At 47.3% G+C, this 27975-nt stretch overlaps 2 protein-coding genes and 1 long non-coding RNA gene across 48 annotated transcripts; all 3 read right to left on the reverse strand.

Moving 5' to 3' along the window:
• Positions 1-647: 647 nt before the first annotated feature.
• Positions 648-3956, reverse strand: LOC115189369 (uncharacterized). Its single transcript, XR_003876897.1, has 2 exons — positions 3589-3956; positions 648-2276 (listed from the first exon to the last, which is right to left on the reverse strand). It is a non-coding gene; the product is annotated as an uncharacterized LOC115189369 (long non-coding RNA).
• Positions 3957-4507: 551 nt separating this feature from the next.
• On the reverse strand, positions 4508-12870 carry sesn2 (sestrin 2). Of its 45 annotated transcripts, none has more exons than XM_029747902.1 (16): positions 12043-12870; positions 11095-11160; positions 10800-10988; positions 10437-10619; positions 10150-10371; positions 9931-10057; positions 9697-9812; positions 9490-9573; positions 8165-8271; positions 7881-8025; positions 7684-7766; positions 6782-6951; positions 6579-6701; positions 6282-6494; positions 6077-6166; positions 4508-4902 (listed from the first exon to the last, which is right to left on the reverse strand). In XM_029747902.1, the coding sequence occupies exons 1-16, from the start codon at positions 12367-12369 to the stop codon at positions 4661-4663; spliced, it is 2487 nt and encodes an 828-aa protein (XP_029603762.1). In that variant the 5' UTR covers positions 12370-12870; the 3' UTR covers positions 4508-4660. The 45 variants fall into 45 exon arrangements, 44 of the variants coding, with proteins under 44 accessions (XP_029603762.1, XP_029603757.1, XP_029603764.1 ...); XM_029747897.1 differs by having other exon boundaries at positions 6282-6509; positions 6540-6701; XM_029747904.1 differs by having other exon boundaries at positions 6282-6401; positions 6510-6701.
• A 5914-nt stretch (positions 12871-18784) lies between these two features.
• matn1 (matrilin 1) lies at positions 18785-27258 on the reverse strand. 2 transcript variants are annotated; one of them, XM_029747943.1, is made up of 10 exons: positions 26960-27251; positions 23593-23777; positions 23170-23334; positions 22678-22900; positions 21560-21682; positions 21173-21345; positions 20795-21026; positions 20027-20179; positions 19511-19591; positions 18785-19418 (listed from the first exon to the last, which is right to left on the reverse strand). In XM_029747943.1, exons 1-10 carry the CDS (start codon positions 27057-27059, stop codon positions 19369-19371), a joined length of 1485 nt encoding a protein of 494 aa, XP_029603803.1. In that variant the 5' UTR covers positions 27060-27251; the 3' UTR covers positions 18785-19368. The 2 variants fall into 2 exon arrangements, with proteins under 2 accessions (XP_029603803.1, XP_029603804.1); XM_029747944.1 differs by lacking the exon at positions 21560-21682 and having other exon boundaries at positions 18785-19420; positions 19512-19591; positions 26960-27258.
• Between the last annotated feature and the right edge of the window lie 717 nt (positions 27259-27975).

The raw sequence follows: 27975 nt of genomic DNA on the forward strand, positions 1-27975 counted from the left end.
AGACAGGGTACTTCCTGTACAGAATCTTCTCAGGTTTTGGCCTGCCATTTGAGTTATGTTATACTCACAGACACCATTCAAACAGTTTTAGAAACTTTGGAGTGTTTTCTATCCAAAGCTAGTAATTATATGCATATTCTAGTTTCTGGGCAGGAGTAATAAACAGATTAAATCGGGTACGTTTTTTATCCGGCCGTGAAAATACTGCCCCCTATCCATAACAAGTTAAACAATTTAAAGGCAATGCTACCAAATACTAATTGAGTGTATGTACACTTCTGACCCACTGGGGATGTGATGAAAAAAATAAAAGCTGAAATAAATCACTCTACTATTATTCTGACATTTCACATTCTTAAAATAAAGTGGTGATCCTAACTGACCTAAAACAGGGATTTTTTTACTAGGATTAAATGTCAGGAATTGTGAAAAGCTGAGTTGAAATGTATTTGGCTAAGGTGTATGTAAACTTCCCACTTCATCTGTATGTGGCGTATATTTCAGTTGGTATACAGAATTAGAATCCATACTCATTCTTCCCTTTCTCACTCTCTCTCCTGGCTAACAGGAAACACAACAGGATGCAGAGTGAGTGAAGCAGGAGTGATAGGACACTGCGAAGTGAGCTGTCACTGAGCACAACATTCTTTTTTCTCAAAGCATAAACTTCAATGTAGTGAAAGAGAGCAAGAGAGGATAGTGGGGAAATACAGAGAAGGGGGGAGAAGGAGACCGAGGCAGGGAGAGAGAGAGAGGCAAAGAGGGGGGATAGTGAGAGGAACAGTGGGAGGTGGGGGACAGAAAGAGAGAGAGAGGCAGATACGGGGTAGTGAGAGGAACAGTGGGAGGTGGGGGACAGAAAGAGAGAGAGAGGCAGAGACGGGGTAGTGAGAGGAACAGTGGGAGGTGGGGGACAGAAAGAGAGAGAGAGGCAGATACGGGGTAGTGAGAGGAACAGTGGGAAGTGGGGGACAGAAAGAGAGAGAGAGGCAGAGAGGGGGGGTAGTGAGAGGAACAGTGGGAAGTGGGGGACAGAAAGAGAGAGAGAGGCAGATACGGGGTAGTGAGAGGAACAGTGGGAAGTGGGGGACAGAGAGAGAGTAATGTAGGGGGAGGGAGGGGATGGAAAAGTTCTGGGAAGTCAGGTGTCTCAGGGACTTCCTGTTTCCACGTGATGTCATTACATCCTCCTCCAGAGAGAAATGGAGCGCAAGAGTGAAAGAAGGTTTCAGTGTGCGTCAAAGAAAGACTGACGGAGAAAAAGTGTTTGAAAGCTGAAGTGAAGTGCACAATGGCAGTACCTGAGATTCTGATAGCAGTAACCTTCTGGCTGCTGCTTCACGCCACAGAAACATTCCCCCCGTCAGACCCGGGAATCAAACCAGCAAACTTCCACTTACTGGTGCAGCTCTCTAACCTCCAGGTGGGGTTAAGGTTGGGTTAAGGTTGTACTAGTATTCTCTGTAGTAACTCAACTGTATCATGGTGGGAAAGCGGAGTTTACAGACCCACAGCTAGGCTACGCCCACTTCCTTCCGCACAGCCCAGGGGCTAAAGGCAGGAAGTGAATTCGTAGAGAAACAAGATGTGATGAAGCCAGGCTTCAGATAGCCTAATCACGTCTCTCTCCCTCCGTACATCTTCTCTTGTTCTCTCACTGTTTCTCGTCTCTCCAGTACCAAACCTGAAGGGACAGTGAAGCAGTGCTCCACGTCTGAATTTGCATAGCCTTGATCTCTAGCCTACAACTACAACTAGTAGGAGGGCTTATGTGAACAGCCTACAGAACAGACCCACCGTAGCCTGCCTCTGGTCTACTACCAACAGGTCTGGATCTTTATGGCACAGACTGCGCTGCACACCCTGTAATCCACAGAGCTTAAGGTTCAAGCCCCTGCTCCCTTTTCTCTCCTATAAGTCAATTCCGTTATTGCTCTGTAATTTGATTTCAAAATAACTGACTTGACAGGCTCAGTGTGAACTGCAGGCTACAGCACGAGAAGGGAAGTGTTGCTGGCATAAGCACCACCGCATTTTGCGCAGCAGTTCACTCTTCACTGGCCAAACTTCCTTCTTTTTTTAAATGCCCAAAGTTTCTCAACACACTCATTCAGCAATAACAAAAAGGACACGGTTTCACAAACATTTTGGTTTGATTAAATAACAGAGTGATTTTTAAAAAAGGGTTTGTGAGAGAAGCGCAAGATGTGTCTGTGGCCAAGCTCTGGGAAACCCTCACATGGGCACCGAAACCAGGTACTTAGTCCAGAATATCACTTTAACATAATGAGAGAGAGAGACACACACAGAGGTTATGAAGGGGAGAGAGAGAGCAACACAGAGGTTATGAAGGAGAGAGAGAGAGCAACACAGAGGTTATGAAGGAGAGAGAGAGAGCAACACAGAGGTTATGAAGGAGAGAGAGAGAGCAACACAGAGGTTATGAAGGAGAGAGAGAGCAACACAGAGGTTATGAAGGAGAGAGAGAGAGCAACACAGAGGTTATGAAGGAGAGAGAGAGAGAGCAACACAGAGGTTATGAAGGAGAGAGAGAGCAACACAGAGGTTATGAAGGAGAGAGAGAGAGCAACACAGAGGTTATGAAGGAGAGAGAGAGAGCAACACAGAGGTTATGAAGGAGAGAGCAACACAGCGGTTATGAAGGAGAGAGAGAGAGCAACACAGAGGTTATGAAGGAGAGAGAGAGAGAGAGCAACACAGAGGTTATGAAGGAGAGAGAGAGAGAGAGCAACACAGAGGTTATGAAGGAGAGAGAGAGAGAGGGAGACAAACGTTATGAAGGGGGGAGAGAGAGAGACAGGTTCTGAAGGGGGGAGAGAGAGCGGTTCTGAGGGAGAGAGAGAGAGAGGCACACAGATGTCCTGAAGGGGGGAGAGAGAGAGAGGTTCTGAAGGGGGGGGAGAGAGAGAGAGAGACAGAGGTTCTGAAGGGGGGAGAGAGAGACACACAGAGGTTCTGAAGGGGGGAGAGAGAGAGAGGTTCTGAAGGGGGGGAGAGAGAGAGAGAGACAGAGGTTCTGAAGGGGGGGAGAGAGAGAGGTTCTGAAGGGGGGGAGAGAGAGAGAGAGAGACAGAGGTTCTGAAGGGGGGGGGAGAGAGAGAGAGAGAGAGAGAGAGACAGAGGTTCTGAAGGGGGGGGAGAGCGAGACAGAGGTTCTGAAGGGGGGAGAGAGAGAGAGACACACACAGAGGTTCTGAAGGGGGAGAGAGAGAGAGAGAGAGGTTCTGAAGGGGGGAGAGAGAGAGAGAGAGAGACAGGTTCTGAATGGGGGAGAGAGAGAGAGAGAGAGAGAGGTTCTGAAGGGGGGAGAGAGAGAGAGACAGGTTCTGAAGGGGGGGGAGAGAGAGAGACAGGTTCTGAAGGGGGGAGGGAGAGAGAGAGATGCGCATTCATACTGGTGTCTGCTTCAGCACAGATATTGAGGGGAAGGCAAAACAATGTTACAATTTACACTACTACACACAGATTATTTACTTAGCCATACAAAACACCGACACTTAGTTTAGGCTACAGAGGTTGAGACTCACTTACACTCTCCCACTGCTAAACACACATCGACTGACTTACCGGAGAGCACTACGGGTCGCCCGTTATTCCCGGGGGCTGGCGGAGAAAGGTGTGAACAGCACCGGGGAGGTAAAATTCCAGGCGCTCGAGACAGAACGGGATGAGACAGCTGAGCGCTCCTCGCGGGAGGGAATGTGGATGCGCGGCGCGCTCTCTGTGTCCGGAAGGGTTAGATTGACTGACACGCGCAGTGACTGACGTCCACTCCAAAGCGCGCTCCCTGAATGCTTGTGTCACTCTCACGGAATTTAAACTAAAAAAAAGTAGGAATCCGGGGCTTCTTAATTACGTCTTGCAACGGAAATCGTTTACCATTTAAGAACCAAACGGAAGCAAATAGAACGAAATGGGAAGGGACCTACATTAATTTGTCCAATATAAACGATCATTTTCGTTGCAAAACGTTTTCCGTTTGGAGTGAACGGTTTGTTTCAAAACGTTGCAACAGACGAAACGTTTTGCAACAGAATGGGCGTAATGAATACAGCCCTGATTTTGACTTTGAATAACAAAATTCATGTAGAAATGGAATTGTTCAAACGCAACATCCGGTGATTTGACAAAACGTCGGTGCTGTAGCCTTCGCACAACACTGAGCCCAGGAATAGACATGTCCCAGTCAGCTGAACCCTTCCTACCCAAAGAGACAGACACACACTCGCTACAGGAAGAGGTTAAAGTTTGTGTTGTGTGACTTCGCCTACGGTTTATAACCACCATGTTGTCAACATAGCATCCGTCTGTTCTTTAAGGCTAGATCCGCCATTCTCAGTTAGGAACTAAGTAATGTGAAACTCCGAATTTTACATTCCAGTAAGAGAAGAGTATGCCCTTTATCTCCACCTCGTGGCCAGTCTGGGAACTGTCTGGGAGGTCTTCAGGTATGCCTGCATAAAGCTCTGAAACTTCACACCATGTGTTGATTTTGATAACAAAATACATTTTATTGTACATAAAAAATACATGAACCATTCATTCATCTTATGTATGATCTGAAGCATTAAATGGTAACAGCCACTGTGAACACAGTAGCTAGTACAATAGTTTTAACACAGTGAGATGATTGACTGGATCAACCTAACTCCATAATGTGTAGCAGGTTTGATTGCCCAAACACCACCCAACCACCACCCAACCACAAAATAGAGCAGAATAAACATAACATTGACTTATGATCAATCTGAACTGCCGGATTCAGACATTCACTGTGTGTAGTCATGTCATGTAGCGTGTGACAGCCCGTGGTCATGTCATGTAGCGTGTGACAGCCCGTAGTCATGTCATGTAACGTGTGACAGCCCGTAGCCATGTCATGTAGCATTTGACAGCCCGTAGTCATGTCATGTAGCGTGTGACAGCCCGTAGTCATGTAGCGTGTGACAGCCCGTAGTCATGTCATGTAGCGTGTGACAGCCCGTAGTCATGTCATGTAGCGTGTGGACAGCCGTAGTCATGTCATGTAGCGTGTGACAGCCCCGTAGTCATGTCATGTAGCGTGTGACAGCCCGTAGTCATGTCATGTAGCGTGTGACAGCCCGTAGTCATGTCATGTAGCGTGTGACAGCCCGTAGTCATGTCATGTAGCGTGTGACAGCCCGTTAGTCATGTCATGTAGCGTGTGACAGCCCGTAGTTCATGTCTGTAGCGTGTGACAGCCCGTAGTCATGTCATGTAGCGTGTGACGCCCGTAGTCATGTCATGTAGCGTGTGACAGCCCGTAGTCATGTCATGTAGCGTGTGACAGCCCGTAGTCATGTCATGTAGCGTGTGACAGCCCGTAGTCATGTCATGTAGCGTGTGACAGCCCGTAGTCATGTCATGTAGCGTGTGACAGCCCGTAGTCATGCCATGTAGCGTGTGACAGCCCGTAGTCATGCCATGTAGCGTGTGACAGCCCGTAGTCATGCCATGTAGCGTGTGACAGCCCGTAGTCATGCCATGTAGCGTGTGACAGCCCGTAGTCATGCCATGTAGCGTGTGACAGCCCGTAGTCATGTCACGTAGCGTGTGACAGCCCGTAGTCATGTCACGTAGCGTGACAGCCCGTAGTCATGTCACGTAGCGTGTGACAGCCCGTAGTCATGTCACGTAGCGTGTGACAGCCCGTAGTCATGTCACGTAGCGTGTGACAGCCGTAGTCATGTCACGTAGCGTGACAGCCGTAGTCATGTCACGTAGCGTGTGACAGCCCGTAGTCATGTCACGTAGCGTGTGACAGCCCGTAGTCATGTCACGTAGCGTGTGACAGCCCGTAGTCATGTCACGTAGCGTGTGACAGTCCGTAGTCATGTCATGTAGCGTGTGACAGCCCGTAGTCATGTCATGTGTGACAGCCCGTAGTCATGTCATGTAGCGTGTGAAAGCCCATAGTCATGTCATGTAGCGTGTGACAGCCCGTAGCCATGTCATGTAGCGCGTGACAGCCTGTAGTGTGTATAGTAGAGCAGCCTGTAGTCATGTAGCGTGTGACAGCCCGTAGTCATGTCATGTAGCGTGTGACAGCCCGTAGTCATGTCATGTAGCGTGTGACAGCCCGTAGTCATGTCATGTAGCGTGTGACAGCCCGTAGTCATGTCATGTAGCGTGTGACAGCCCGTAGGCATGTAGCGTGTGACAGCCCGTAGTCATGTCATGTAGCGTGTGACAGCCCGTAGTCATGTCATGTAGCGTGTGACAGCCCGTAGTCATGTCATGTAGCGTGTGACAGCCCGTAGTCATGTCATGTAGCGTGTGACAGCCCGTAGTCATGTCATGTAGCGTGTGACAGCCCGTAGTCATGTCATGTAGCGTGTGACAGCCCGTAGTCATGTCATGTAGCGTGTGACAGCCCGTAGTGTGTATAGTAGAGCAGCCTGTAGTCATGTCATGTAGCGTGTGACAGCCCGTAGTGTGTATAGTAGAGCAGCCTGTAGTCATGTCATGTAGCGTGTGACAGCCCGTAGTCATGTCATGTAGCGTGTGACAGCCCGTAGTGTGTATAGTAGAGCAGCCTGTAGTCATGTCATGTAGCGTGTGACAGCCCGTAGTGTGTATAGTAGAGCAGCCTGTAGTCATGTCATGTAGCGTGTGACAGCCCGTAGTGTGTATAGTAGAGCAGCCTGTAGTCATGTCATGTAGCGTGTGACAGCCCGTAGGCATGTAGCATGTGACAGCCCGTAGTCATGTCATGTAGCGTGTGACAGCCCGTAGGCATGTAGCGTGTGACAGCCCGTAGTCATGTCATGTAGCGTGTGACAGCCCGTAGTCATGTCATGTAGCGTGTGACAGCCCGTAGTCATGTCATGTAGCGTGTGACAGTCCGTAGTCATGTCATGTAGCGTGTGACAGCCCGTAGTCATGTCATGTAGCGTGTGACAGCCCGTAGTGTGTATAGTAGAGCAGCCTGTCGTCATGTCATGTAGCGTGTGACAGCCCGTAGTGTGTATAGTAGAGCAGCCTGTAGTCATGTCATGTAGCGTGTGACAGCCCGTAGTGTGTATAGTAGAGCAGCCTGTAGTCATGTCATGTAGCGTGTGACAGCCCGTAGTCATGTCATGTAGCGTGTGACAGCCCGTAGTCATGTCATGTAGCGTGTGACAGCCCGTAGTCATGTCATGTAGCGTGTGACAGCCCGTAGTCATGTCATGTAGCGTGTGACAGCCTGTAGTCATGTCATGTAGCGTGTGACAGCCCGTAGTGTGTATAGTAGAGCAGCCTGTAGTCATGTCATGTAGCGTGTGACAGCCCGTAGTCATGTCATGTAGCGTGTGACAGCCCGTAGTCATGTAGCGTGTGACAGCCCGTAGTCATGTCATGTAGCGTGTGACAGCCTGTAGTCATGTCATGTAGCGTGTGACAGCCCGTAGTGTGTATAGTAGAGCAGCCTGTAGTCATGTCATGTAGCGTGTGACAGCCCGTAGTCATGTCATGTAGCGTGTGACAGCCCGTAGTGTGTATAGTAGAGCAGCCTGTAGTCATGTCATGTAGCGTGTGACAGCCCGTAGTCATGTCATGTAGCGTGTGACAGCCCGTAGTGTGTATAGTAGAGCAGCCTGTAGTCATGTCATGTAGCGTGTGACAGCCCGTAGTGTGTATAGTAGAGCAGCCCGTAGTCATGTCATGTAGCGTGTGACAGCCCGTAGTGTGTATAGTAGAGCAGCCTGTAGTCGAGCCTCCATCAGCAGCAGGTTGACATGGACCTGGAGAAAGACAAACAGGAAGACACAGGGTCAGTCAGTAACACACCTGACACAGAAGAAAGGTAGATCCAGAGTTTTTAGCGATGGTTTTGAGTGAGTGTGTGTTGCGCGTACCTTCTCAGAGTGTCTGAAGAGTCTCCAGTAGGCAGAGTAGACCCTTTCTGTAGTCTGTTCTGGATGACACGCTACCGTTTTCACAAACATCTTGAGGCCTCGCTCCAACAACACATTCACCTCTCCGTAGTCGTAGTCATCGTACCTACACACACAAAAAACATCAGTATATTAGACAAGCCCAGGTGCACAAACACACAGTTATGAATATACAAGTGTGTGTGTGTGTGTGTGTGTGTGTGTGTGTGTGTGTGTGTGTGTGTGTGTGTGTGAGAGAGACTGACCGTATTCCGTAGAGGCAGTGTATGTAGTTCCAGAGAGCCTTGCGGAGTGTGTATGTGTCCACATCTTTGTGCATCGCCATCCTGTTGTAGGTTAGACCACACACAACCTGACAGAAGAGAGAACATCAGTCCATCAGTATCAACCTGACAGAGGAGAGAACATCAGTCCATCAGTATCAACCTGACAGAAGAGAGAACATCACTCCATCAGTATCAACCTGACAGAAGAGAGAACATCAGTCCATCAGTATCAACCTGACAGAAGAGAGAACATCAGTCCATCAGTATCAACCTGACAGAAGAGAGAACATCAGTCCATCAGTATCAACCTGACAGAAGAGAGAACATCAGTCCATCAGTATCAACCTGACAGAAGAGAGAACATCAGTCCATCAGTATCAACCTGACAGAAGAGAGAACATCAGTCCATCAGTATCAACCTGACAGAAGAGAGAACATCAGTCCATCAGTATCAACCTGACAGAAGAGAGAACATCAGTCCATCAGTATCAACCTGACAGAAGAGAGAACATCAGTCCATCAGTATCAACCTGACAGAAGAGAGAACATCAGTCCATCAGTATCAACCTGACAGAAGAGAGAACATCAGTCCATCAGTATCAACCTGACAGAAGAGAGAACATCAGTCCATCAGTATCAACCTGACAGAAGAGAGAACATCAGTATCAACCTGACAGAAGACATCAGTCCATCAGTATCAACCTGACAGAAGAGAGAACATCAGTCCATCAGTATCAACCTGACAGAAGAGAGAACATCAGTCCATCAGTATCAACCTGACAGAAGAGAGGACATCAGTCCATCAGTATCAACCTGACAGAAGACATCAGTCCATCAGTATCAACCTGACAGAGGAGAGAACATCAGTATCAACCTGACAGAAGACATCAGTCCATCAGTATCAACCTGACAGAAGACATCAGTCCATCAGTATCAACCTGACAGAAGAGAGAACATCAGTATCAACCTGACAGAAGAGAGAACATCAGTCCATCAGTATCAACCTGACAGAAGACATCAGTCCATCAGTATCAACCTGACAGAAGAGAGAACATCAGTCCATCAGTATCAACCTGACAGAAGAGAGGACATCAGTCCATCAGTATCAACCTGACAGAAGACATCAGTCCATCAGTATCAACCTGACAGAGGAGAGAACATCAGTATCAACCTGACAGAAGACATCAGTCCATCAGTATCAACCTGACAGAAGACATCAGTCCATCAGTATCAACCAGATGTGTATGTTGGTTAATATGTTAGAGGTGAAAGGTTAACACGTTAAAGGGTGCTTGTTGTAGTACCTGGAACTTCTCCTCAAGTAATTGGCCCATGTCTGGTAACAGTCTGTTCACGAGGGAGAATCCATGGTCTTCCCATGAGTAGTCCTATACACACACAAACACACACTTATTACAAATTCTACATGCATCTTATATGCACACCCATAGCTTTCCCATGAGTAGTCTTATAATCAGACATGCAAACATTATACACACACACACACCTACCTGTGCTCTCATGGTAGGAGGTGACTGTTCTCCTCGGATGGAGAAGTCTTCATAGATGAACTCTGCATCCTCCACCAACCTCAACACCAAGTCAGAGGGGGCTCCCCGTACCACTGCTACACACACACACACACACACACACACACACACGTCAGAAAGAATGCCATGGAAAACAGCCACAGTGCGAGACAGTGTGTTGGTGTATGTAAATGTGCAGTGGAGGTGTGTGTGTACCAGTAGGTATGCTCTCGCTCCTCTCCCTCTCAAAGCGAGTGATCATCTCTTCCTGACTACACTCCTCCTCCTGCTGTTGTAACTCCACCATCCTCTTCATCAATACCTCCACCTCCGTCACTCCATCCTGACAGAGAGGGAGAAGGAGAGAGAGAAAATGAGTGACTGATTTACATGTTGTCACTTATCCAGCGACCTAGACTGCATCTCAAATCTCACCTCTGGCTTGCCGTCCTCAGGGGCGGGACTGTGAGAGCTTTGCGGCATGTTATTGGATGGTGATGGCGGGCAGAAGGCGTGGCCTCCTACGTGGTCGGGCTCAGGGTGTAGGCCACACCCCCAAACGAAGGAGGACAGCGAATGAGAGTGAGTCATCAGGACAACTGCGTGGATCAGCTCAGCCAATGACCAACGAGCGTCCGCCCCAGGACACACCAACTCCTGCAGGAGACGGGGTGGATGACCATTACTGTATACCTGTGTGTGTGTGTGTGTGTGTGTCTCACCTGTATGTGCTGTTGTGTGATGAGCCAGGGTCTGTGTGCCAGCAGCTTGTTGAGTGTGTGTAGGCAGCGTATTTTGGGGTGTGTGTGTTGGAGCCCCTCCAGCCAGCTCTCCTCCCCCCCTGCCTCCAGGAACCCTGCACTATGCTGTTGGACAAGGTAGGAACACTGGTGACGAGCTGCGGCCTGGGGAGAGAGGGAAAGTAGAGAGAGACAGTGTGTTAGACAGTGTGTTAGACAGTGTGTTTGAGGGGATCAGCTTGACTAAGTTAATTACATAATAAGTCATTATTTGAGATATAAGGTGATTTGTTGATCATTGATTCTGTGAAGTTATGGTTCAGTTTAGGCAGTACAGGCTCTCACCATGACAACGATGTAGTGCCTCCAGGGGCGAGGCAGCGGGCCATCCAGCTCCAGCAAAGCATGCTGGGTACGCAGGAAGCAGCTGAGGTAGGTGGGGTGAAGGGCCATCACCATGGTGATGTGGTCAAAACGGCCCAATGAGAGGAAGGCTTCTATCAGAACTTCCTCATCTGGCCCCTCCTCCAAAATCTGAGAGGGAGTCAGAAACACACACAGTAAGAACACGGACAGACTGATACTGTCTCACACTCACTGTAATAGTCATACGCTCATCCGTGCACACACACACACGTACCACTTGTGCAGGGATGAAGGCACTCGGACCGGAGGCCAAAGCCTGAGGAATCTCAACACCTCGCTCCTGAGAGAGAGAGAGAGAGAGAGAGAGAGAGAGAGAAAAACCATGAATAACAATATCGAATGACACAACAATTCCATCACCAACTCAAACATCCACATTTTCTTCAATAAAAACATCCCTCTACAGTCCAAAGGGATAGAGAAGTAGAAATACTGGTTCCATGCTTTGTGATCCACCAAATACACAACACCTTATTTCTAGCTCTTATTGTTAGACTGTCATTGTTCTATCTACAGTATGTTATAGCCATGCCAATGCCATGACACAGGCTTAAGTAGACCCAAACACTTGTGCCAGAGCCGTCTAGAACAGTGAAGTTACTATATCAGCTGCCAGTTACAACTCCCTCCCTGTTAGCCCAAATTGAAGTTACACTGTAACATGATACATGAGCAACAACTTTTATAATAGGAACCAAATTCATAATATACAACCATCCACATCCAAACACTCACCATCATCTGGAGTTGATTAACAGGGTAACTCTGCGGTATATACACTATGTTAACAGGTAAAAACTACAGGACCCGGTAAATCCGTTTCTTTCAGTAATGTAATGAATCGTGAGCGTACCGTGTTGTTTTGATAAGAGCTAAACGGGGGCGTGACGTGGTCTTACATCATCCCGTGCTCGGCTGTCTGATGAAACAAACAGCCAACTGACAGAAGACAGCTGTGACTGTCATTGACTGGGGTTATCATCGTTCATCACTTCATGTATCTTTCATTCATGATGAATCCTCAATCTTGTCATTTGATGAGCAACATCACATAGCTGGATCAATGACATGAGTCAATGACATATTGTGTAAATGATTTGCTCCTCTCTGGTAAACCATGCTAAACCATGCTAGCTACCCGTCTCTGCAGCTCGACCCCTACCTGTGCAGTCCGCAGCAGTTCCGCTGCCCTCTCTCGGACCTCCTGTAAGGGGCAGGACCGGGAGACCCGCAGCAGCTGCAGGAGAGTGTGTTTATCGAGACGAGCAGAACCGGGTCGGTCCAGACCCAACCGGGACATGACGTTCTGGGTCAGTTCTTCCAGCGCCTCTGCCCTCTCCGCCTCGTCCCTGCTGCACAGCCGAGAAAAGTTATTCGGGTTCGGCCCCAGTTCGGGTTGATGTCGGCTTGTAGGTCTGGGAACTTCGGAGTCGGTGGTTCTTCCTCCATTAGATTCGCAGAGCCCGTCCGTCAGTGGTTCTAGCGCCATGTCTTCCGCAGCATAACACAGCAGCCTCCAGTACCTTGTCTGTCCCTAACTGGCTAGCAAGCTAGATAACGTTAGCGCTGCTTCCCCAATACTGCTCTGCTAGCTAGTTAGCATTTAGGCTTTCACAACTCAGTCAGATTTCGTCAGTTGACCGTAGACGGCAGTAATCACCACAGGTTTTGTTCTCAAATCGACAGATTTTTTTTCTCAAGTAATGACAACACATCTAATTTGAATCTAGCTTGCTAATGTCTCGAACACGGGGCACATCATTACCGAAGGCTAGCAAGTTGCTCATCCCTGTCAATTTGAGTCGGATCAAAACAGCGAAAGCGTCTGCAACAATATACGTCCATTATATAAGGTTCTGGTATTGAATACGTGACAGATATTAGTCAGTCGTCCGGGTAATCTTTCAGATGTGGAGAAATTTGCTGACTTTCATAATCTGTCCATTCGCTGCTATTAACTCTTCTACTTCTGCGTGACCACTGACGTCACAGATGCAAATATATTTTGTTGTGTGGGAGGTTCCTGCATTCTTCATTCTGAAGGAGTGTTCCCTCACCATATGATAAGGATATTGTAATATGCATTACGTACTGTCAAGTTAGTTAACTATGTACATTTGTATTCTTGATTTGTTGCCTATTGTTCCATCTATTTGGATACTTGCTGCTGTTGAAATTCTAATTATGGGGATAGACTGCCTTTCGGTGTAGAGTTTGGGGTTCATGAAAGTAGTGAGAGTGAGGACACAAAGCAAACTTTATTCTCAGCACCTCTACCTTTATATCCTCCCCCAGAGTTGTGTGTGTGTGTGTGTGTGTGTGTTCAGTACTCCCAGTGAACACTGTTCCTCACACTGTGTAGCTCATGATCATGATGACTTCCGTTGTATCATACCTTCTCCACTTATATTAACAATGTATACTTCCTGAAATGTCTTTATTTAGGAAAATAAAAAAATCATCAACACGTATCTTTAAGACCAATATTATATTAAATTACCTTTATATATATATTCCATACAAAATAGATACCTTCGTATGGTGACAACATGGGAAAGGAAGAGATGAGAGTGAGAGATGCAGGGAGAGACAGATAACAACCAAACGATCGATGGAACTGATGTCCTGTTCCACTGGGAAGGACGAGATACAAGTTGCCTTTAGGGAAGCCTTAACAGGGTGCACACACAGGCCGCCTTAAAGATAGGACCCTTCAGTGTTACAAACATCGGTTCCCTATGAGGGAAGACTTTTATTAATGCACACACAGGCTGCCTATTGGAAAGGGACTTTCAGGGGCACAGACAGAAAATTGGTTACCATGGTGATCGGTGCTCCATCTCCAGGGAACACAGTGATGGACAAGGTGAGGCAGAGAGAGAGGCGGGACTAAGAGAAAGGGGGTGGGAGTCAAAGCTCAGAGGTCATAAACTCCTCTTCAGACTCAACAGGAAGTAAAAACAGGGTGTGTGTTGTGGGGGATGTTTGGGGTATGTGTGTCCTCAGACGATCTTGTTCTCCAGTGCAGCGATCCTCTTCGACACGCCCTCCAGTGAAATCAGAGTCAAGGAAACCACAGCAAGACAGATGTAACACAGTAGTAACAACACTTTTACCTTACTCTCACACTCTTGTAAAGGATATGTTTTTTCGTTAGTGCCTGTAAGGCTTCTTCTACTTTTTTCTGGAACTTAACGACAGAGTCACATTCACATGGGTCCTCCTCTGTAAAGACAGACAGCATAGTCACACAAAGGTAGTGGAGATTTACTTTCTGAGCAGGGAAGACATTGTGTGTGTGTGTGTGTGTGTGTGTGTGTGTGTGTGTGTGCGAGCGAGCGAGTGAGTGTGACCAAGCATGAATAACAATATCGAATGACACAACAATTCCATCACCAACTCAAACATCCACATTTTCTTCAATAAAAACATCCCTCTACAGTCCAAAGGGATAGAGAAGTAGAAATACTGGTTCCATGCTTTGTGATCCACCAAATACACAACACCTTATTTCTAGCTCTTATTGTTAGACTGTCATTGTTCTATCTACAGTATGTTATAGCCATGCCAATGCCATGACGCAGGCTTAAGTAGACCCAAACACTTGTGCCAGAGCCGTCTAGAACAGTGAAGTTACTATATCAGCTGCCAGTTACAACTCCCTCCCTGTTAGCCCAAATTGAAGTTACACTGTAACATGATACATGTGACAGACCAATACCTCATGAGGCTCCTTCTCTCTAAGCTGAGACCTTGAAACTGAGATATCTTTCGTTCCTTCTCAAAACAAGTTCTAGGCGTACTGCCAAATTGTAGCTACTGATAGTGAGGATTCGTTCAGTCAGCCACTTGCATGAACACAGAAATTGGTTTATAGAACAACACATAAATAGAACACAGAAATGAGTTATAAGAAAAGCACAATCATTAAAATTCCATTACACTAGCTAGATAACGTTACTGATGTGCTCGCTAGCTAATTAGCATCTAGGCTTGCACAACTCAGTCAAATTTCGTCAATTGGACGGCAGGTAGCCTAGTGGTTAGAGTGTTGGGCTAGTAACCAAAAGATTGCTAGATCAAATCCCCGAGCTGGCAAGATAAAAATCTGTCGTTCTGCCCCTGAACAAGGCCGTCATTGTAAATAAGAAGTTGTGCTTAATGGACTTGCCTAGTTAAAAAATTTATTGACCGTAGTCGGCAGTAATCACCACAGGTTTTGTTCTCAAATCAATAGATTTTTTTCTCAAGCAATGACAACACATCTAATTTGAATCTAGCTTGCTAATGTCTCGACCACGGGGCACATCATTACCGAAGGCTAGCAAGTTGCTCATCCCTGTCAATTTGAGTCGGATCAAAACAGCGAAAGCGTCTGCAACAATATACGTCCATTATATAAGGTTCTGGTATCGAATACGTGACAGATATTAGTCACTTGTCCGGGTAATCTTTCAGACGTGGAGAAGTTTGCTGACTTGCATCATCTGTCCATTCGCCGGTATCAACTCCTCTACTTCTGCGTGACCACTGACGGCACAGATTTTTTTTAAATCTGGGGATTTATGCATTCTTCATTCTGAAGGAGTGTTCCCTCACCATATGATAATGATATTGTAATGTGCATTAGGTACTGTCAAATGAGTTAACTATGTACATTTGTATTCTTGATTTGTTGCCTATTGTTCCATCTACTTGGATACTTGCTGCTGTTGAAATTCTAATTATGGGGATAGACTGCCTTTCGGTGTAGAGTTTGGGGTTCATGAAAGTAGTGAGAGTGAGGACACAGAAAACTTTATTCTTAGCACCTCTACCTTTATATCCTCCCCCAGAGTGGTGTGTGTGTGTGTGTGTGTGTGTGTGTGTGTGTGTGTGTGTGTGTGTGTGTGTGTGTGTGTGTGTGTGTGTGTGTGTGTGTGTGTGTGTGTGTTCAGTACTCCCAGTAAACACTGTTTCTCACACTGCATGTGTGTGTTCAATTGAAAAAAAAGTTGGAAAATGGCACCGATAGAGAAGTCTGCCGTGTTTCTAGCTCTTAGGAAATTTTGCAGAATAATTTTTTTTTTATGTGTTATTTCTTACATTATTAGCTTTTTTGTGTTATTACATACAGCTGGGAAGAACTATTTGATATCAGAGCGGCGGTAACTCATCAGCACTACCAGCATTACGACCAGGAATACAACTTTCCCGAATCGGATCCATTGTTCGTCCCCCAGGGCAATTGAACTGATTCCAGAGGCCGATCCAAAACACCGCCGGCGGAGGAGAGGTACTCGGAGTGGACCTCTAAACTGACTTAGGAGGTGCACACACCACCCACCGCTTCCGAGTATATTACTCACTAATGTTCAGTCTCTGGATAATAAAGTTGACGAGCTCAGGGCGAGGATTTCTTTCTAGAGAGACATCAGGAATTGTAACATACTCTGTTTCATGGAAACATGGCTCTCTCGGGATATACTGTCTGAGTCCGTCCAGCCAGTTGGGTTCTCAGTTCACCGCACAGACAGGAATAAATATCTCTCCGGGAAGAAGAAGAGCGGGGGTGTATGTTTCATGATTAACGACTCATGGTGTGATTGTGATAACATACAAGAACTCAAGTCCTTTTGTTCACCCGACCTAGAATACCTCACAGTCAAATGCCGACCGTATTACCTCCCAAGAGAATTCTCTTCGGTTATAGTCACAGCCATGTGTATCCCCCCTCTAGCTGATACCACGACGGCCCTCAGAGAACTTCACTGGACTTTATGCAAACTGGAAACCACATATCTTGAAGCCGCATTTATTTTAGACAGAGATTTTAACAAAGCAAATTTGAGAAAAAGGCTGCCTAAGTTCTATCAACACATTGACTGTAGTACTCGCGCCGCTAAAACACTCAACTATTCAACGCTGCTCTGACTAATCGGAATCCACGCTTCAAGATTGTTTTGATCACACGGACTGGGATATGCTTCCTGTAGCCTCCGAGATATGTTGGCTTCCTGTAGCCTCCAATATGTTGGCTGAGTTTATCAGGAAGTGTATAGGAGATGTTGTACCCACTGTGACTATTAAAAACTACTCTAACCAGAAACCATGGATAGATGGCCACATTTGCGCAAAAGTGAAAGCGCAAACCCTCGCATTTAACCATGGCAAGGTGACTGGGAATATTGCTAAATACAAACTGTGTAGTTGTTCCCTCCGAAAGGCAATCGAACAGGCAAAACGTCAGTATAGAGACAAAGTGGTGTCGCAATTCAACGGCTCAGACACGAGACGTTTGTGGCAGGGTCTACAGAAAATCACGGACTACAAAAGGAACAACCAGCCACGTAAAAGACACCGACGTCTTGCTTCCGGACAAGCTAAACACCTTCTTCGCCCGCTTTGAGGCTAACACAGTGCCACCAACGAGGCCCGCTACCAAAGACTGTGGGCTCTCCTTCTCCATGGCCGACGTGAGTAAGACATTTAAGCGTGTTAACCCTCGCAAGGCTGCTGGCCCAGACGGCATCCCTAGCCGCGTCCTCAGAGCATGCGCAGACCAGCTGGCTGGAGTATTTACGGACATATTCAATCTCTCCCTATCCCAGTCTGCTGTCCCCACTTGCTTCAAGATGGCCACCATTGTTCCTGTTCTGTCTGAACCCCACCCTGTGCAACTGGGTCCTGGATATCCTGACGGGCCATCCCCAGGTGGTGAAGGTAGAAAAAAACACCTCCACTTTGCTGATACTCAACACTGGGGCCCCACAAGGATGCATCCTCAGCCCCCTCCTGTACTCCCTGTTCACCCATGACTGCGTGGCCACACATACCTCCAACTCAATCATCAAGTTTGCAGACAACACAACAGTAGTAGGCCTGATTACCAACATTGGCGAGACAGCGTACAGAGAGGAGGTGAGGGTCCTGGGAGTGTGGTGCCAGAAAAAAAATGTCAACAAAACAAAGGAGCTGATCGTGGACTTCAGGAAACAGCAGAGGGAGCACCCCCTCTGCTCTGCTGTTTCCCCTCTGCATATCCACAGACAGGACCATAGTGGAGCAGGTGGAAAGCTTCAAGTTCCTCGGTGTACACATCATAGACAAACTGAAATGGCCCACCCACACAGAGTGTGGTGAAGAAGGTGCAACAGCTCCTCTTCAACCTCAGGAGGCTGAAGAAATTTGGCTTGGCACCTAAAACCCTCACAAACGTTTACAGATGTACAGTTAAGAGCATCCTGTCAGGCTGCATCACCGCCTGGTACGGCAACTGCACCACCCGCAAACGCAGGGCTCTCCAGAGGGTGGTGCGGTCTGCCCAACGCATCACCGGGGGCAAACTACCTGCCCTCCAGGACACCTACAACACCCGATGTCACAGGAAGGCCAAAATTATAATCAAGGACAAGAACCACCTGAGTTAAATAAACAGACTGTTAAATAAAGTTAAATAGCCATCACTAGCACATTAGAGGCTGCTGCCCTATATACATAGACTTGGAATCACTGGCCACTTTAATAACGGAACACTAGTTACTTTAATAATGTTTACATATTTTGCATTACTCATCTCATATGTACATACTGTATTCTATCCTATTCTACTGTATCTTACACTATGCCGCTCTGACATTGCTCACCCAAATATTTAGATATTCTTAATTCCATTCCTTTACTTTAGATTTGTGTGTATTGTTGTGAAATTGTTAGCTATTACTGTTAGATATTACTTCACTGTTGGAGCTAGAAACATAAGCATTTCACTACACCCACAATAACATCTGCTAAACACCTGTATGTGACAAATACAATTTGGTTTGATTTTCAGTACTCCCAGTGAACACTGTTCCTCACACTGTGTAGCTCATGATCATGATGACTTCAGTTGTATCATACCTTCTCCACTTATATTAACAATGTATACTTCCTGAAATGTCTTTATTTAGGAAAATAAAAAAATCATCAACACGTATCTTTAAGACCAATATTATATTAAATTACCTTTATATATATATTCCATACAAAATAGATACCTTCGTATGGTGACAACATGGGAAAGGAAGAGATGAGAGTGAGAGATGCAGGGAGAGACACATAACAACCAAACGATCGATGGAACTGATGTCCTGTTCCACTGGGAAGGACGAGATACAAGTTGCCTTTAGGGAAGCCTTAACAGGGTGCACACACAGGCCGCCTTAAAGATAGGACCCTTCAGTGTTACAAACATCGGTTCCCTATGAGGGAAGACTTTTATTAACGCACACACAGGCTGCCTATGGGGGGGAGACTTTCAGAGGCACAGACAGAAGATGAGTTGCCATGGCGACCGGTGCTCCATCTCCAGGAAACACAGTGATGGACAAGGTGAGGCAGAGAGAGAGGCGTGCTAAATAGAAATGGGGCGGGGGTCAAAGCTCAGAGGTCATAAACTCCTCTTCAGACTCAACAGGAAGTAAAAACAGGGTGTGTGTTGTGGGGGATGTTTGGGGTATGTGTGTCCTCAGACGATCTTGTTCTCCAGTGCAGCGATCCTCTTCGACACGCCCTCCAGTGAAATCAGAGTCAAGGAAACCACAGCAAGACAGATGTAACACAGTAGTAACAACACTTTTACCTTACTCTCACACTCTTGTAAAGGATATGTTTTTTCGTTAGTGCCTGTAAGGCTTCTTCTACTTTTTTCTGGAACTTAACGACAGAGTCACATTCACATGGGTCCTCCTCTGTAAAGACAGACAGCATAGTCACACAAAGGTAGTGGAGATTTACTTTATAAGCAGGGAAGACATTCTGTGTGTGTGATTTAATGAGAGAAAGAGAGAGAGAGAGAGAGAGAGAGAGAGAGAGAGAGAGAGAGAGAGAGAGAGAGAATGATTAAATATGTGTAGTGCAGAGTTTTGAGTGTAATGTGTATTTATTTAATACCCCTCATCCCCCCTCGTCCCCCCAGCCTGCAGTAAGGCCGCCACAGACATGGTGTTCCTAATCGATGGTTCTAAGAGTGTGCGTCCAGAGAACCTTGCAACTGGTCAAGAAGTGGATCAACCAGATCGTGTCTCAGAGACCAAGGCTCACGTTGGACTGGTCCAGTACTCCAGCTCTGTCAAACAGGTGTGTGTGTGAATGTGTGTTGGTGTGTGTGTATGTGTATGTCAGACCTTGACAGATGTTGATCTGCAGCTTCTTAGCGATGGCTGTCATGGCTTTGAAGTCTGCAGTGTAGAAGTAGTGTTCTCCTGTTGGCTGTGATGCTATCTCCCTCAACTCATCCTCTACAGCATTACCCACGCCCACAGCATACATCTTAAAACCTAGAGAGATAGAGTTGGGAGAGTGAGGGGAGAGAGTGAGGAGGGAGAGGGAGAGAGGGGAGTGGGGGGAGAGAGTAGGGGAGGGAGAGAGCGAGGGAGGGAGAGAGCGAAGGGGGAGAGAGCGAGAGGGTGAGAGGGAGAGAGGGGAGTGGGGGGAGAGAGTAGGGGAGGGAGAGGGTTCGAGGGAGAGGGAGAGAGAGAAAGAGGGGGAGAGAGCGAGAGGGTGAGAGGGAGAGAGAGGGGAGTGGGGGGAGAGAGTAGGGAAGGGAGCGGGTGAGAGGGAGAGAGAGGGGAGTGGGGGGAGAGAGTAGGGGAGGGAGAGGGTGAGAGGGAGAGAGAGAGAGAGGGGGGGGAGTAGGGGAGGGAGAGGGTGAGAGGGAGAGAGAGGGGAGTGGGGGGAGAGAGTAGGGGAGGGAGAGGGTGAGAGGGTGAGAGGGAGAGAGAGGGGAGGTGTTAGAAAGACCATACACACACACACTTTAACACCTCATGCAGAGTGGATACACAGTAATACGTCACAAAATGAACATGACTGACCCTTGGAGATGATCACACATGTATTCACACATCCTTTCACACACACACTTAAACACTCTCCCTTCTTCCCTCCCTCACCTTGCTCCTTGGCCTTCTTGGCGGCGTCTCCGATGTAGTCCTGGCTGCGTCCATCAGTGAACACGATGCCGACCTTGGCCACCCCGGGCCTTGCCCCACCGGCCGGCGCAAAGCTGCTGTCGCTCAGGTAGCGCAGGGCCTGTCCTGTCATGGTCCCCCTCTCCATGTAGGCCATCTTCTTCACCGCGTCCTTCAGGTCCTTCTTGTTGTTGTAACGACCCAAAGGGAACTCCTGAGACGGGAGGAGGGGAGGACGAGGAGGGTGAGGAGGTTGTGAGTCATCACAGTTAGTCAAAGGTTTCTCACAATAATACATAAATAAAGTGAACCTGAAATTCTAATCCTGTAATCTCATGTTATTAAAAAACACACACACACCTGTTTCACAGAGCTGGAGTACTGGACCAGTCCAACGTGAGCCTTGGTCTCAGAGACGTCCAGTTTGTCTACGATCTGGTTGATCCACTTCTTGACCAGCTCAAAGTTCTCTGGACGCACACTCTTAGAACCATCGATCAGGAACACTACGTCTGTGGCAGCATTACTGCAGGCTGGGATACGAGGGAGGATGTTTACACATCACACTCAAATTCTACAATACTCATACATTCTAGAATTCTCTCTCTCACACTCACTCACTCACTCTCTCACTCACTCTCTCTCTCTCTCACACACACACAGACTTACTCTCTCTCTCTCTCTCTCTCTCTCTCTCACACACACACACACACACACACACACACACACACACACACACACACTCACCGCTGCAGCTTTTGCCATCCTCCAGTAGACTGAAGCCCTCCTTGCAGGCACACTTGAATGACCCTGGTGCGCTGATGCATACCTGCTGACAGTCATGGTCTCCAGTGGCACACAGGTCCGCCACTGTGTTTATGCATGCACAGACACACACACACACACAGATACGCACACACACACACACATGCAGGCACACGTAGAAGCACGCTCGCAGACACACACACACACACACACACAGGGGTGGTGGGGGTTAGGGGACAGAATAACACTATGTCAGTTTGAAAACTGGAGGAAAATCTACAGTTGATTTTAAGGATCCACTGAGATCTAGTGATTTAAAAGGAATCCGGTAGGATCTACTGGAATCTGATGTTTGTTGTAGAAGACAGTGGATCTTTAAAGAGACAGGGGTGGGAGAGATTGGAGAGACTTGTACCTGCTTTAGACCAAATAGCTTTATTGTCCCAATTGAAAATAAATGTGGAAATTGGAATTAGAAAAAGTAATTGGTAGTTTCCAAATTATATCACTGTCAGGTATAGGCTCGTCCAATAGGAAGCCATCCCTGTTTACATGCAGCTCCACCCCTGGGAGGGTTATCCAACATGATTGGCTATATACAAGCGCCATTCAAACAGCTAGCAAATGGGCCCGCCCAAGGCTGGAGCTGATTGGTTTGACTTGATTAACCCTAGTGGAACACTAATCAGAAGCTTCAGTCTCACCCCTCAGAGAAGGAGGAGTTACTGAAGATTGACACCTTACCCTAGCCACACCCACCAATTCCTTTGGTGAGGATGAAGAAAAGGACGATGATGGTGAAGACTCCTCTCCAACCCCCCCCCTCCCTCCCTCACTCCCTCCCTCCCTCCCCCCTCCCTCCCTCCCTCCCTCCGTCAAACACATCCTCTCTCCCTTCCCTCCCTTGTCAATAGGCCACACTAGAACAGACCCCTCATCAGTAACATATCAGACCATATTGTAATGTTAGTCTTTTCTAGTATGGCCATCTTATGATTAACATCTCTTTCATTCCCTCTTTCTCCCCCTCTTCTCTGTCCTTCCCTCTTTCTCCCCCTCTGTCCTTCCTGTCCTTCCCTCTTTCTCCCTCCCTCTCTCACCACAGAAAGCCTCCTGGAACTTCTTGGTGAGTTTCTCGATGACTGAGTAGCTCTCTACGTAGTCCACGTGGTCGTCCAGCTGCTCGCTGGCGATCTGCTTCAGCGTATTCAGGTCTACACGCCCTACGCCAATAGCGTATAGCTCGATACCTGCGTCCCGGGCACGCGCCGCCACATCCTTTACGTTGTCCTGGGGACGACCGTCTGTCACGATGATGGCCACCTGGAGGAGACATGGCAACGATACCACATTAGTTGGATAGACTAGTTGATTAATAGGAACCAGGTTAGGAACCAGACACAAAATGGCGATAAGGGTTGTGTAAAGGCCAAGGTGCTTGATTGAGCTTGCCTGTTGCAATGGACCAAATAGAAAAGTCCCAAAAGTGTAAACCCCACCCATCTGGCACTACAGGCAGGCTAAAGAAAATGTAAGTATTTGAAAGATTTCAGATAGGATTTGAACCCAGGTCTGGTGTGCGTCTAACCTACCTTGCTGATGTCTGGGGACTTGACACGGGCGCCTTCAGCCTCGCTGAAAGCTACGTTGAGGGCAAACTGGATAGCAAGGCCGGTCATGGTGCCAGTGGACAGGGGCTCGATCTTAGTCACAGCCTTTACCAGACCTGCCTTGGTTTTATGGGTCTTCAGAGACAGCTGGAGAGAGACAAGAGTTAGGTGTGTGTGTGTGTGTGTGTGTGTGTGTGTGTGTGTGTGTGTGTGTGTGTGTGTGTGTGTGTGTGTGTGTGTGTGGGTGTGGGTGTGTGTGTGGAACTTTTGGGGACAACATGACTGTGATGTAGTACTCAGGAGAGTCAGAAGGGGGCATCATACAGAACGTGTGGACATCAGTGAATGTAAGGACAGTTATGGAGTCCATTAAAATTCTATATCTCACCACTCAAACACACACACCTCATTCTTGACGCGGCTGGCATAGTTGACCACTCCGACCCGTGTGGCGTCAGGTCCAACATCCAGTCCCTCGATGACCTTGGCCAGGAACACCTTGACCTGCTCGAACTCTGACGGACGCACGCTTCTACTGCTGTCCACGATGAACACCAGGTCTGTAGGGCGAGTGTTACACAGACCTGCCGCTGGGGGGGGGGTTGATTATTATTACTGACAATGATTACTATTATTCAAATTCATATTCAGAAAATCTTCAATGGCTGGTCAATTCTGCTGTTCATATTCTCTTCAAATTCAGTTGAGAGAAGAGGGATTTGTAGAGGTGGGGGACAGGAAGAGAGGGAGAAGTGGGAGGAAAGAGTGGAAAGGGGAGTGAAAGAGTGGGGAGGGGGAGTGAAAGAGTGGAGAGGGAGAGTGAGAACCAGGTATGAGGATGCAAGGAGGGAGGAGAAAGGTAAGAGGGAGGAGCAAATAAAGGGCGAGAGGGTGGGGAATTAGGGAGGGAGGAAGGGAGGGATGGTATGAAAGGGAGACAAGATAGAGGGAGCAAAAAGAGAGAATGAGAGGTCAATGAGTCTGAATGTATTATTCACCCGGAACCAGACTGAACCAGACTGAACCAGACTGAACCAGACTGAACCAGACTGAACCAGACTGAACCAGACTGAACCAGACTGAGAGGAAGCCTTAGATGATTTAGAGTTATAGATACGATGATGATGATGAAGATGATGAAAGAGAGAGCGAGAAGATACGTTTTCCAAAAACAGCTCAGTCTACTGTCACCTCAACAAAGTAAAATACACATAATACAGCAAGCTAGAGAGAGAAACAGAGAGAGAGAGTCACAGTGAGTCATAGAGAACGAGGGAGAGAGAGGCAGTAGAGAGAGAAAGAGAGAGGCAGTAGAGAAAGAAAGAGGCAGTAGAGAGAGAAAGAGAGATGCAGTAGAGAGAGAGAAAGGCAGTAGAGAGAGAGGCAGTAGAGAGAGAGAGGCAGTAGAGTGTAGCTGTATGTAGTAGAGTGTAGCTGTATGTAGTAGAGTGTAGCTGTACGTAGTAGATTGTAGCTGAATGTAGCAGAGTGTAGTAGAGTGTAGCTGTACGTAGTAGAGTGTAGTAGATTGTAGCTGTATGTAGTAGAGTGTAGCTGTACGTAGTAGAGTGTAGCTGTACGTAGTAGAGTGTAGCTGTACGTAGTAGAGTGTAGCTGTACGTAGTAGAGTGTAGTAGAGTGTAGCTGTATGTAGTAGATTGTAGCTGTATGTAGTAGAGTGTAGCTGTACGTAGTAGAGTGTAGCTGTACGTAGTAGAGTGTAGTAGAGTGTAGCTGTACGTAGTAGATTGTAGCTGTATGTAGTAGAGTGTAGCTGTACGTAGTAGATTGTAGCTGAACGTAGTAGAGTGTAGCTGTATGTAGCAGAGTGTAGTAGAGTATAGCTGTACGTAGTAGAGTGTAGTAGATTGTAGCTGTATGTAGTAGAGTGTAGCTGTATGTAGTAGAGTGTAGCTGTACGTAGTAGAGTGTAGCTGTACGTAGTAGAGTGTAGCTGTACGTAGTAGAGTGTAGTAGAGTGTAGCTGTACGTAGTAGAGTGTAGCTGTACGTAGTAGAGTGTAGCTGTACGTAGTAGAGTGTAGTAGAGTGTAGCTGTATGTAGTAGATTGTAGCTGTATGTAGTAGAGTGTAGCTGTACGTAGTAGAGTGTAGCTGTGCGTAGTAGAGTGTAGCTGTACGTAGTAGTGTAGCTGTATGTAGTAGAGTGTAGCTGAATGTAGTAGAGTGTAGCTGTATGTAGTAGATTGTAGCTGTATGTAGTAGATTGTAGCTGTATGTAGTAGATTGTAGCTGTATGTAGTAGATTGTAGCTGTATGTAGTAGAGTGTAGCTGTATGTAGTAGATTGTAGCTGTATGTAGTAGAGTGTAGCTGTATGTAGTAGATTGTAGCTGTATGTAGTAGAGTGTAGCTGTATGTAGTAGAGTGTAGCTGAATGTAGTAGAGTGTAGCTGTGCGTAGTAGAGTGTAGCTGTACGTAGTAGTGTAGCTGTATGTAGTAGAGTGTAGCTGAATGTAGTAGAGTGTAGCTGTATGTAGTAGAGTGTAGCTGTATGTAGTAGAGTGTAGCTCTATGTAGTAGAGTGTAGCTGTATGTAGTAGAGTGTAGCTGTATGTAGTAGAGTGTAGCTGTATGTAGTAGAGTGTAGCTGTATGTAGTAGATTGTAGCTGTATGTAGTAGAGTGTAGCTGTATGTAGTAGAGTGTAGCTGTATGTAGTAGAGTGTAGCTGTATGTGATTGTTCATGCTCTATGTTTATGCAACATCACTGATCTCCCTTCTCCCCCTTCACCTCCATCGCTCCCTCACTGTAGCAGTTTATACAGTACCTCCTCTAACATCCAACACACACACACACAACCACACACACTTGAACACCTAAATTATCAATTCATTACAATACTTATACCAACACCAAACTTTCAAGCACACTGACACTTCCCACTAGCAACAAACTCTTAATAAACTATTCTAACACAAAAACAAATACTTTGAAATTATAACATCCATTCAATGTTCCCTGACTGACTCAATTTGAGTCAGTATCCAGCCACATGATTAAACAGCTAGAAAGAACTCTATTCACCTCTATACCCTAAAGAGCCTCGACCCAGCACCAGCTTGGACCACCAGCTTGGACCACCAACAATCACTGAGACACAGTTCTCTGTGTGATTCTATTTTTTAATGTAAACTTTATTTAACCAGGCAAGTCAGTTAGGATCAAATTCTTATTTACAATGACAGCCTACTCCGGCCAAACCCGGACGACGCTGGGCCAATTGTGCGCCGCCCTGTGGGACTTCCAATCACAGCCGGATGTGATGCAGCCTGGATTCGAACCAAGGACTGCAGTGACACCTCTTGCACTGAGATGCAGTGCCTTAGACCGCTTCGCCACTTGGGAGCCCAGCAGCCGTATAATCTCTCTCTAGAACCCACTCTGGCTGTTCCACTCTACACAGCAGACACCACCAGGAGGAGGAAAGACCGAAAGATGGAGAGATGCAGGGGTTGGGAGTAATGGGTTAGGGGTTAGGGGTTAGGAAAGGGTACGATGGTTGTTTAGGGGACTCTGAGGCTAAGTGACTGCACCATTTGGGGTCAGGGGCAAACTGGGGTTAGGAATAATGGGTTAGGGGTTAGGGGTTAGGGGTTAGGGTTGGGCTAAGAGTCCAAGTCAGTGGATCATGATTCTTGACCTATTGTGGAGGCAATATGGGTTATATCTAACGGTTAGAGGTTAAGGGTTACAATTAGAGTTTAGGTTTTAGATTATGGTTCAGGGTTAGAGGTCAGGAGGTTCTTACCCATGGCAGCGGCGGTGCGGAGGTCCACGGACACGGGAGCGGTGGCGTGCGCTCCCATGAGGCCGAGCAGCAACAGGAACAATGGCGGAGAGGGTATCATGATGACTGAAAGATCCAACTGGAACAGGACCCAAAAAGTACCGAAAAGGGACCAAAAATGACCTTAGCACCAGAGAAGAGGGAGAGCAGTCCTAGAGCGGTGGCCCAGGAGAGAGTGACTAGGCGAGGGGAGAGAAGAGGGGATAGTGACTAGGTGAGGGGAGAGAAGAGGGGATAGTGACTGGGCAAGGAGGAGGAGATTGACTAGGCGGGAGGAAAGAGGAGGAGATAGTGACTGGGTGAGGGAGGAGAGGAGGAGAAGAGGAGAGAATGACTGGGTGAGGGAGTAGAGGAGAAGAGGAGGAGAGGAGGAGAGCGAGGCGGGACGGACACACAGTCTCCCAGTCACAGCTACTGGTTATCAATGCAACGGCTTCAAACTCAAACCACAGACAGCCACCCTCTGTACCACTGCCGCGACTGTGTGTGTGTGTGTGTGTGTGTGTGTGTGTGTGTGTGTGTGTGTGTGTGTGTGTGTGTGTGTGTGTGTGTGTGTGTGTGTGTGTGTGTGTGTGTAGGGGGGAAATACCTGCTTTGGGAGGACCTACACTGTAAAACGGTGGGCAGGGAAAAACAAATACACCTTGATATGGGTAGAATGGAAGTTATGTGTGTTTGAGGTAAGGATGTAGGTGTACCTGACTGTGTGTGTGTGTGTGTGTGTGTGTGTGTGTGTGTGTGTGTGTGTGTGTGTGTGTGTGTGTGTGTGTGTGTGTGTGTGTGTGTGTGTGTGTGTGTTGCTGCTTGGCTGGTGCAACAGTTCAAGGTTGGATTTGGCCAAAGCTCATATAAACAGCAACATGAATTCCTCTTTTCTCCCCATGTTCCCTCGTATAGCAAACACACCTTTACTGCAGGATGTTGAAGAGCTGCCTTACACAGCATACAGTGTTCCTGCTAGGCTGTGCATGCATGGT

This window comes from Salmo trutta, unplaced genomic scaffold (assembly GCF_901001165.1).
Source record: "Salmo trutta unplaced genomic scaffold, fSalTru1.1, whole genome shotgun sequence".
In the NCBI taxonomy this organism is placed as follows: Eukaryota; Metazoa; Chordata; class Actinopteri; order Salmoniformes; family Salmonidae; genus Salmo; species Salmo trutta.

What these genes read in the sequence shown, in the direction of transcription:
- sesn2 (XM_029747896.1), bottom strand. Translation starts at nt 12,369, where the DNA reads ATGGCGCTAGAACCACTGACGGACGGGCTCTGCGAATCTAATGGAGGA. An exon ending in CCTTCATCCCTGCACAAGTG is followed by an intron (nt 10,989 to 11,094) that starts GTACGTGTGTGT and finishes ACTCCCTCTCAG; the next exon opens with ATTTTGGAGGAGGGGCCAGA. An exon ending in CACTGCCTCTACGGAATACG is followed by an intron (nt 8,026 to 8,164) that starts GTCAGTCTCTCT and finishes TTGTGTGTGTAG; the next exon opens with GTACGATGACTACGACTACG.
- matn1 (XM_029747943.1), bottom strand. Translation starts at nt 27,059, where the DNA reads ATGATACCCTCTCCGCCATTGTTCCTGTTGCTGCTCGGCCTCATGGGA. An exon ending in GGATGGCAAAAGCTGCAGCG is followed by an intron (nt 21,346 to 21,559) that starts GTGAGTGTGTGT and finishes CTCGTATCCCAG; the next exon opens with CCTGCAGTAATGCTGCCACA. An exon ending in GCAGATCAACATCTGTCAAG is followed by an intron (nt 19,592 to 20,026) that starts GTCTGACATACA and finishes CTGTCTTTACAG; the next exon opens with AGGAGGACCCATGTGAATGT.